This window comes from Eulemur rufifrons, chromosome 15, assembly GCF_041146395.1.
Source record: "Eulemur rufifrons isolate Redbay chromosome 15, OSU_ERuf_1, whole genome shotgun sequence".
Classification (NCBI taxonomy): domain Eukaryota; kingdom Metazoa; phylum Chordata; class Mammalia; order Primates; family Lemuridae; genus Eulemur; species Eulemur rufifrons.
This window is the reverse complement of record NC_090997.1, coordinates 108,899,131-108,909,312: the sequence shown is the minus strand read 5'-3', so window position 1 is coordinate 108,909,312 and position 10,182 is coordinate 108,899,131. Positions and strand designations below refer to the sequence as shown.

General features: G+C 63.2%; 1 protein-coding gene across 1 annotated transcript; it reads right to left on the bottom strand.

Annotated features, from left to right (window-relative positions):
• Nucleotides 1-1,563: 1,563 nt before the first annotated feature.
• Nucleotides 1,564-9,549, bottom strand: DLL1 (delta like canonical Notch ligand 1). The gene is made up of 11 exons (XM_069487925.1): nt 9,018-9,549; nt 8,448-8,744; nt 7,811-7,871; nt 7,324-7,581; nt 5,459-5,519; nt 4,919-5,049; nt 4,623-4,792; nt 4,299-4,515; nt 2,642-3,440; nt 2,343-2,460; nt 1,564-2,228 (listed from the first exon to the last, which is right to left on the bottom strand). The coding sequence occupies exons 1-11, from the start codon at nt 9,069-9,071 to the stop codon at nt 2,223-2,225; spliced, it is 2,172 nt and encodes a 723-aa protein (XP_069344026.1). The 5' UTR covers nt 9,072-9,549; the 3' UTR covers nt 1,564-2,222.
• Nucleotides 9,550-10,182: the final 633 nt, after the last annotated feature.

The window sequence follows — 10,182 nt, the reverse complement described above, 5'->3', positions numbered from 1 at the left end:
GGGTGAAATCGCTTCAGGGACTTTAAGGTCCTTTCACGGAATGGGCTTCCCAAGAGCGCAGCACGTCACACATTCCTGGAAACAGATGAGCCACTGGATCTCTAAGCCACGCCCGACAACGTCCGAGGTGAGCGTGAAGCGATTAGTCGTGATCAGGTTACTGACATGAGCAATGACAGCTCCCCTTGATGGTCACCCTCCAAGCCAACGAGTGGAGCTGGGCTTTCGGGACAAGTCAACACGTCGGGCCGCCTGCCCGCCCACCGGTGCCATCCACTCCCGCAAGGAACGCCGGAGCCCACGGCAGTTATTCCAGAACGTGCTCCGCCGCCTGCAGGAAGCAAGGGAGGCTGAGGGGGCCGAGTCCCCCCCGACGCCTGCTGGCCCCACCTCTGACCTCTCCGAGCCGATGAAACCACCGTGCAAAGTCTTTGCCCCGGAGCCATTTTTCCAAACGACAGCTGGAGTTGGTCCCCGGGCCAGGCTGGGCCTGGGCTGTGTCCTGGGAGACGAGCACCCGCGGGTGTTTCTGGGCTTCCATGTGGTGCTCGGTCCAGTCCAACCGTCGAGTTCTGCCAGTGCCGGTCCCCGAGCACCCTACCGTGTCCAGTCCCCACACACAGACGGGAGTGTGACCGGGGACGGGAGTGTGACCGGGGACAGTGAGAAGCAGCTCTTTCCCTTCTCGCTGCGGCGAGGTTGGTGCGGGAAGCCCCCATGACCCTGCCCCAGCCCCGTCCCCAGAAATGAGCAGCCGGGGGCCCACGTGGGCTGACCTCTGAGGGGCCAGTATCTGCAGCTGGGATGGTCTCTTAGGTCCCCCGGACTCACTGGCCGTGAGCAGCCGTGCGCCAATGACGGTGAATCGTCCAACTGGGCCTGGGCTCAGACGGCTCCATGTGAACGTCGGCCCCCCCATTGAGAGCCCCGAGCTCGTACCGCACCCCCCAGGCCTCCGCCGGCCCAGCCGTGCGAGGAGGATGGCACGGTGCCCACCCCGGGGAGCCCTGTGGGGCTGAGATACTGGGTGATGTGGTGGGCGTGGGCCTGGCCCCGAGCGCTGCTGGGATTGCGCCATCGTCCCACCACAACCATGGGAGCACTGGAGAGCAGCTCACTGTCTAACACGTAACTAGAATAAACTCAGAAACAAATGCATGAACAAGTATCACCCTGAGATGAAAAGCCTCGGCCACGGGGACACGGAAGTGCCTGGCGGGCATCTGACCCCAGACGAGGCTTTGCTCCAGTCCTTTGAGAAAACACGACTCAGAAGGGAAGTGGCCGCCCCTGAAATCCCGCAGCACCACGGACACGGCGTGGAGAAGCCCGCGCCCAGCTCCCGGCGTCAGCAGGCAGCTGCCCAAACGCGCCCACGTCGTCCAGGCACCGCACGGCGGCCGGGGCTGGTCGGTGGAGGCAGAGGAACAAGGAAGGTTGCTCCTCACGGACCCGGTGACACCAGCAAAGACTCTGAAAGAGAGAAGCCCAGGCTGTGTCCCGGGGCCGGGGCAGCGGGCGGGCGAGTGCTCGGCCCCGAGGAGCAACGGGAGCCTTCTGGTTTCGTTCATAAAATTTATTCTGGAAAAATACTTTAAAAGGGAATTTCTTCATTAACAAAACAGTAAAAAACTCAAATAACATTTGCACAATATTCCATAAATACATTTATATACAAAAAAATATAGTCACATAGACCCGAAGTGCCTTTGTACATATTTACCAAAATTTAAATTATAAAAAAAATGAACATCACAAAATACTCAAGCTTTACAGATATCATGAAAAATATTTTTACAAATCCAAAAAATAACACATTTTTTCATCTAGAAAAAACACATTTGAGTATCAAAAAGGATAATAAAGGCAGTGTCTGTGTTTCTAATTCAAGACAAGACTGGCTCACAAGAATCCAGAATACACACTCCAGGCAGCGCATGCTCACGGGGAACCCAAGTCCACTCACTTAAATATAAATTCTCTTCAGAGCAACTGTCCATAGTGCAATGGGGACGTCGCGAAGGAAGCGCCGTGCGCGGAGCCCCCAGCCCGGCTCGCGGCCGCGCCCTCGCGAACCTCAGGAGAACCAGCTCGGTCTGAGTCTGTCTCAGCAGCAGTCCACGCGGGCTCCCTTTCCTCTCTCAGCAGCATTCGTTGGGGCATATATCCTTGGAATTTCATTCATTTAAGAGAAACGGGGATTTCGCCGTGTCACTTCCGTGTTACACCTGGAGGGCCCGCGAGACAGACGGGAAGTTAGCGCACAGCCCCGGCCGCCGGCCTCCGCCGGCCTCCCCCGTCCGCCCCGAGGACGCGGGTGGCGGCGGCCACGCCGCACTGACCTCAGTTGCTATGACGCACTCGTCCTTCCCCTCGGACAGGACGTACACCGACTGGTACTTGGTGTCCGCCGGGGCGGAGTAGACGGGGTCCAGCCTCCTCCTCTCAGACGCTTCTCCGCTGAAAGGAAAATCAAAGAAAACCGCCATAAACGTGGGAACGCGCTTTCGAACGGGGAAGGGACCAGAGCGTGGTGAAGACACCCCCAGGCGCTCCCTCCTGACGACACGGCACCCCGGGCGCCGGGCGCCTGCCCCGGTGGCCCTCCCCGAGCTCCCTCCGGCCGGCCCGCAGCACGCACCCCCTGAGTGTGGTTGGGGCCCCCTTCTCCTCCCCCGAGGAGCTCTGGGGCTGGCCCTTGGTGTCGCGCTTGCTGTGCGTGTCCCTGACCGAGGCCTCCTCGCCCTTGAGGTCCTGCACCAGGTTATAGTCCACGGCGGGGTAGCGGGCCCTGAAGCCGCTCCTGTCGGCTCCCTGGTCCCCGCCGAAGTCCGCCTTCTTGTTGGTGTTCTTGATCTGCGTGGCACCGATGACGCTGACCGAGATGTCCTTCTCGCGCTGGCAGTTGGCCAGGTTGTTCATGGTTTCCGTCTCGCCCCGGCAGGGCTCCGCGGGGGGCCGGCGCTTCTGCAGCCTCAGCCGGACGCAGACCCCGACGGCGGCGCAGCCCAGCAGCAGCACGAGCACCAGCACGGCGCCGGCGCACACGGCCACCCAGGGGAACGGCCCGGCCCTGCCCTCCAGCTTCTCGGTGAGGTCCACCACCACCGGGCCCGGGGCCGGCTCCGGGAGCAGGAACTGGCAGTTGGGGCCCCCGTAGCCGCGGGCGCACTCGCACACGTAGCGGCGGCCCCTCTCGTGGCAGGTGGCGCCGTTGTGGCAGGGCGCGTGCTCGCACCTGCTGAGCGGGCCGCTGCAGTTCCTGCCCGTGTAGCCCGGGGGGCAGGTGCAGGAGTAGTCGTTCACGCCGTCCCGGCAGGTGCCCCCGTTGGCACACGGGGAGGAGGCACAGTCGTCCACGTTGTCCTCACAGCGCCTCCCGGAGAAGCCGGCCTGGCAGCGGCACACGTAAGCGTCCCCGAGGTCCACACACTTGGCGCCTAGAACACGGGACAGGAGACAAGAAGTCACACCTCTCCTAGGAGTCTGGTCATCAGAAAGTCACTCTGACGCATGTGCGTGTCTGTTACCATAGAAACCAGCGATAGGAAAACAAGCGAGGCAGCCTGTGGCCTGGCAGCCACAGTTCAAGACCACGTGTGCTCGGCCTCAACACGGGGTGTCGGGGGCGCCAAGGTCTAGCTCCACGAGTCAGAAACAGCAACACGGCTCCTCTCTCTTTCCCAGCTGCCTTTCCACGCACCGGGGGGCAGCGACGGACTCACACCACTAGGCCCAGGTTGCAGGTGGGGAAACTGAGGCTTCAAGAGGGCAACGTGCCCACAGTCACAGGTGGGGAGAGGAGCAGGGCTCAAAAACAGACAGGGGAGGAAGGACAGGGGAAGGCAGAAAGAATGAGAGCAAAAGGGATCATTCCGGAACATCCCAGCCCGGCTCGCTGTGTGTTCCCGTGCGTGTCCCGCCCCTCGCAGCTGGCAGGAGGCTCTCAGTCCACAGACTGTGCAGACACAGTGACACGCCAGACGGCGACACCGGGTGACAACACAGAGCCAGGCTTTCCTGCAGAGCACAGTGGCCAGGTGGCACGTGAGCACAGCCGTGTCCTGGGCGGTCTCAGGCACCGAGGAGCGTGTGGCCTGAGCAGCCATCTCACCTCCCTGCACAACTCGAGAACAAACACGCCTGCCGCCTGCCTGCTCGGGGCAGCTCAGACTCCAAGAGGAGTTTCCACAGAGAATTCCTGACTGTCCAGATAAAAGCTCCGTAAACTCCGGGCAGCTCTAAGCGACACTCCGACTCACACGCACAGCGCTGCCCGCGTGACCGCCCGGCCTTACCGTTAGAACAGGGAGAAGAGCTGCAGGGATCGATCTTCTTCTCGCAGTTGAAGCCAGAGTAGCCTACGGGGCAGCGGCAGGAGTACCCTCCGTCGGGGCTGTCCGTGCACCCGCCCCCGTTGAAGCAGGGGCCGTCCGCACAGGTCATGGCACTCAGCTCGCAGATTTTGCCGTAGAAGCCGGGTGGGCAGGTACAGGAATAGCTGTTCTCAAGATCCTATGTGATGGAGAAGGTCAGAACAATCCTTCCGGGTGTCCCTGGAGCCCCCTCTCCACATGCCACAGGCCCCCGCTTCAGAGCAAGCCCCCGGGTGCCGAGCTCACCGTGCAGCTCCCCCCACTCTTGCAAGGGCTGGTGTCACACTCGTCGATCTCCAGCTCGCAGGTGGCACCTGTGTACCCAGGTCGACAAGAGCAGGTGTAGCTCCCCTGGCCTGTGTTGGTGCAGGTGGCCCCGTTCTTACAGGGCTTGTGGTGTGTGCAGTAGTTCAGGTCTGCGAGGGGTGGAGACAGGAACGGGAGGTAGGAAGCCCAGTGTCAAATGCAGGAAGATTATTTTTGCAGGGAAGTGCAGGGCTGCTGCGGAAAGGGATCGGGCAGCTTGGAGAGAGGAGGCTTACCCTGGTTGCAGAAAAGGCCCCCCCAGCCTTCCTGGCAGTTGCACTGCCAGGGCTGCTGGCAGGTGCCGTGGAGACAGCCCGGGTACCGGATGCACTCGTCGCAGTACCTGCCTTGCCAGCCCACTCTGCACCTTGGAGAAAAGCACAGCAGGGTCAGGTGGGTGCTGCCTGCTACCGGATTCACAGCGGCACATTCTCACGTCTAGAAACCACCTTCCCACAGCACCAACTAGGCAGAACCGGGTCACCTGGGGAGCTTCGACACATACTGGTGCCTGGGTCCCTCTCAAGGTTCTGACCTCAACTGCTGTCTGCAAACTCTCATAACCATCACGGAGCTCCGACGAATGACAGACCCACCACCTCACACAGTGCCAAATACTTATTGGGTAGAAAACACCAGAATAACAGCCCCTGCCCAGCTAACCTTACTGGAGTTTCTCAAATGATCACCCAGGGATGCTTTACAAATATGCCAGGTGTAAAAGTATAACAAGAACAGGTAAAACAAAAGAACAAAAACAACTTTTGCAAACTTACTTGCATTCCCCTGGCTTGTCACAAAACCCGTGCTGCTCGTCACACCCCGGCAAGCAGATTGCTGCAAGCAAAGGAGAAGCCGGGTCTGGTGGAGCCCCCAGGACCGCCCGCCACAGGAGGGCTGCTGGCCCCTCGGGCTGGGCCAGGACCTGTCGGCTGAGCTCCCTGCCCAGCAGCGCCCCCAGCCCTGGGACCAGCATTCTTCTTAACATAGCGGCTCAGGGACAAAGGGCTCTCGGAAGCCCCCACCCCCACCGTCCCCCTTTCTTCCAAGAGAGGGTCAGAAGTCTTCCCCGCCTCCTCCCCCACTTCCCAATTCTCTGCACAAAGCTCCACCTCTTAATATCCCAGAAAGTGTGTGTGCAGATACGAGTGGACAGCTGGTGTGCAGGGTGCCAGGGCAGACAGCTGCTCCATTGTCCGGCCTCCCCGGCAGCTGCCCCGGCGCAACAATGGCCTCCCCCCGCGCCCCCGTGTCCCCACCCCCTCACACACACCCCTCGTGTGTACACACACACACACACACACACACACAGGCCCTTTCCGCCAATGGGGGCAGGCGCATCCTGCCTATCCCTGGAGAGATCTAATCTGCGGCACGCGCGACCTGGGGGCTGGCAGAGGCTCTAGTGTTTAAATAAGAAGAAAAAAGTTTAAGTTTCTGGCTAACCCAGGCGGAGAAGAGGAGGGGAAGCGAGGGGGGGGCGGCAGCGGCCAGAGGCACCCTCAGGGGTCGGGGCAGTGGGTTGAGGCTCTGAGCTGGCTCACTCTGCTGGTTACGAAACTCATTAACGAGCAGCTCCACAAGTTTTCAAGAAAACAGAACCAGCTCAGGCCAAGGCGGAGCTTAGAAGGAGCCCAGTGGGTCCTTGAGACTCGGGAGGCCAAGCAACAAACAAAGACGCAGAGGCCCACCGGACGTGGAGAGCCAGCCTCACCCCAGGCACCAATCGCCAAGGGACTGCACCCACCCGACAGAGGTGCTGGGCCTCAGGGAGAATGATCTAAGGTTGGCCTGTTCCAGGGCCAGAGAGTGAGAGTTCACTGGGGGTTCCGGGCAGCCCCAGGACCTACCCGCCCCTGATATCTGGTATCAGTGGGCTGCGGTGGCCGGGTGGGCAGGTGATGCCTCCCAAGGTCCAGATGAATCAGAAGCCAGAGGGGTCCCCACGAGCCCCTCAGCCCTGCTCTGGTGGCCCTGCCTGCTGTGGAACTATGACACATCCAAACCTCATCAGGCAGGTGGAGCCTATGCCACTGTGGCAAAGACATTTCTATTCCAGACAGGGTGCTGCACGGGCAATCACCCAGACAGGCCCTGCAGACCCACCCAACACACTCTCCTGTGTGTGCACAGACCACCTGCGTGGAAACCTCGCCTTTGGATGGCACGCACAGTGTGCACCACGGGGAACGCGTGGGAACACGTGGCAACACGCTTGCTCTGGACAGCTCACGCACACCAGCTCTGGACAGCACGGAGCGCTTCCCAAGGATGCTGCCTCCGTGAAGAGAATGCTGGTGGAAAGCACGCCCTAGACACACACTCTGTTCCTCCCTTCCTTCCTCCCCTCCCCTGGTAGCACTGGATGTACTTCCTGACCTCTGGCCCCGTCTCCAAAAGCCTCCCTGATGAAGAAAGGCAGCTTCCTATGGTGGATACAGACTGTCTCGGACGTTACAACGTCTGAGTTGACCCCAACCCTGCCACTGGCTAGCTATGAGACATTAGCAAGTCACTTCTGCTCTCTGGGCCTCAGTTTCCCCATCAAGACATCTCTACAGCCCCCTGCTAGCTAAATCCCGGGACCGGTGAACGCCTGCATGTGTGGACCAGGGCCAGGGCCGGCGCCCCCGGAGCTCACGTTCTGTGCAGTAGGGGCCCTTCCAGCCCGGGTTGCACACTTTCTCTCCACGCTCCCCGCAGGTGAAGTGGCCGAAGGCGTCGTCCCGGGGGCGGCAGAAGACGGAGCAGCCTTCGCCGTAGTAATGCTCGTCACACACGAAGCGGTAGGAGTACTTGAGGTCCGCCCGGCCACTGCTGTGCAGGTCCTGGGACCACTCCTCGCCCACGGTCAGGTGTCTCTGGGTGGCCAGGCGGCTGATGAGCCTTTCTGGATTTTCTGTGGGAAAGACGCTGCGTCGGTCCTGACGAGACCCTCAGGACAGGGGCAGTGGGGCCAGGCTCTCGGCCTGAGGGAGGCCCGGGATCCCCGAACTGTCTGGCCCAGGATCCCAGAACTTTCTGGCACAGGAGCAGGGTGACCGCTGTCAGGGCTGGTTGCGCCTGGGGCTAAAGTCAAACGCACATGAACTGGGGCAGCAGTTCGCAGTGTGGGGGGTTGTTTTTACCTGTGGCAAGGTCATCCGGAGAATCTGTGTGGAGAGCTTCAATAATCAGAGAGAAGGTGCCCTGGGAGGAAGCGGAGAGGACATGAGACAAACCGTAAATGCGGTTGGAACTCTAAGGCCTGGCACGTCCGGGGGCGGCCGCTGCAGTCTCCGGCCCGACCCGCTCTCAAGTAAGTGGAAGGGCTTGCTAAAGAGTGGTTTCCTGGCGTGTTTTTTCAGCCTGTAGTACAGGATATTACGTTTCTATAAACAAGAGAGGTCGCAGGCTGGGGGTGGGGAGGCCGAGGGCCGCCGGCGCTGGCCTCCGGCTGTCACACGCGCGGGCGCGCGGGGAGCCGCACAGTGCGCGTGGGAAGGGCCCATTCGGCCCGGAGCAGGTCCAGAGGCCGGATATGGAGACGTCCCAGGTTTGAAACCGATTCCAGCCCTCGGCCTCACCTCCTCACCCCCTGGGCTGTCACCTCTTGCCAAGTCCTTCCGGGCGTGGCGTCGACGCCACAGGCGCCTGCCCGCGCCTCGCGGGGCCTCTGGGGCCGGCCCTCCCCGCGCCGCCCGACACGCGCCCGAGCGGGACCGGGCTCGCCGCCCGCCCCGCCTCCGCCCAGGCCCGCCCCGGGGCGCGCAGGTGAGCGCTCACCGGCCAGGTGAAGCCGAAGGGGAAGCGGATGGGGTTGCTGAAGGCAGGGTCGGCGCCCGCGCCGTCGGGCAGGCTGAAGGAGTCGACGCCCAGCACCGGCGTGACGGCGCTGCCGTAGGTGCAGGGCGGCTCGGGGGACACGCTGGCCTGGTAGTGCTTGAGGCACACGCGGAAGAAGGTCCTGCAGGCGCACGGCGGGGGCCCAGCGCCCCCGCGGCAGCAGCTGCGGTTCCCCAGAAGACCCTTCCTGTTGACGAACTCCTGCAGCTTCAGCTCGAACACCCCCGAGCTCCAGACCTGCGCGGGGAGGGTGGGGGTGTGAGGACGCGGGTCGGCCGGGGCGAGAGCCGTGGGGGCCCTGCGGGTACGGGCTCGGGGACCAAGCACACCGTGGCGCCGCGGGACCCCTGCGAGCCGCTGGCCGCGCGCGCCAAGGTGGTGCCCGTGCTCCAGGGTTCGCCTTCGGGCCGACAGTCCGCACTGTCCGTCCCGCGCTACAGCCCCACGAGGGCCCTGGGCCCCGGGTTCCCTGCCTGACCCGCCAGCTCTCCGAGGACCCCCACAACCCACCTGACACAGCAGGGCCGAGAGCACGGCGAGGGCCAGCGCGCACCGACGGCCCATGGTGCCTCGCTGCACGCGCCTGTCGCCCGGGCTCCCCTTTCTCCCTTCCCCAGGCCGCAGGGAGTGCAAGGAGGACAAACGTGCCCGCGGCGCGTGGGCAGGAAAGTGGCCCGCTCTGCTCCCAGCTGGGGAACCAGGACTCCCTTCTCTAAGGGCCGGCCCCGGCGCCTTCGGAGGCTGCGGCTCTGCGCGTCCGGCCTGGCACGGCTGCCCGCGGCTCCGCAGCGGCAGCTTTCGGTTTTCTTCCCCTTTCTTCCAGTCCACGGTAGGTAAGGGTCATCGATTTCCTGGTTTTGTCTTAAGCTTCTTCTCGGAGCGGGGAGAGCGCGAGGAAGAGAGAGCCCAGATATTCAGCTTAATTCCCGAGAGAGCCGCCGCGGCTCCTGCCCGAGGCCGACTGGAGCGGCGTGGAAATCCCACGGCGAGGCGATAATCCCGGCCCCGGCGGGCGCGCGGAGGGACGGTCGGCGGCGGCGGGTGTCGCGGCGCGCCCCTGCGGATCTCGGCCGGGGTCGTTCCGGAGCGCCCTGGACTCCCGCCTCTCGCGCCACCGCAGAGACCCGCGTCTCGCCGACGAGTCCAGCCAAGGCCACCCAGTAAACGGCGCGGAGAGGCAGGTTGCGGGGAGGCGTGCGCCCGCGGCCCGTGCTCTCGCGGCGCCTGCCCCGGCCGCGCCGGATCCCCGCGGGTGCGCGCCGAGGTCTGGCTCTCGCCGGCGCCTGCCGCGCTTATATCCAGCCGGCCGCCCGCATGGCTAATGAGATGCAAATGAGCAGCCCCCCAATCTGGCGAGAGCTGTCACAAAGGAGCCACTTTTCCAAACCCTCCTCTCAATGGATCGCCAAATGGTCAGTGAGCTGTAAAATGTGCAACCCTCCTCCCCGCCCCCACCGCTCCCCGCCCCCAGTGCTTCCCTGCCCCCGCCCCCCGCCCGCCTTCCTTCCTCACAACACAAACGCGCTCATTTACATTCCTGCAAAACCTTCGCCGCGAGAGTCCCCTCCGCTGCCGGGGCTCCGGCCGCCCGGCCCTCCGCGCTCGCCCGGCCGCAGACTCGCGGAGCCCACGGCAGCGCGCGGGGCGCTGCGCCTCCGGCCCGCCGCGAGCGCCC

Excerpts from the sequence above, each read along its gene's own strand:
- DLL1 (XM_069487925.1), bottom strand. The coding sequence starts at position 9,071 with ATGGGCCGTCGGTGCGCGCTGGCCCTCGCCGTGCTCTCGGCCCTGCTG. Across the intron at positions 8,745-9,017 it reads TCTCGGCCCTGCTGTGTCAG|GTCTGGAGCTCGGGGGTGTT; the intron begins GTGGGTTGTGGG and ends CTCCCCGCGCAG. Across the intron at positions 3,441-4,298 it reads CTCTTCTCCCTGTTCTAACG|GCGCCAAGTGTGTGGACCTC; the intron begins GTAAGGCCGGGC and ends CCCGTGTTCTAG.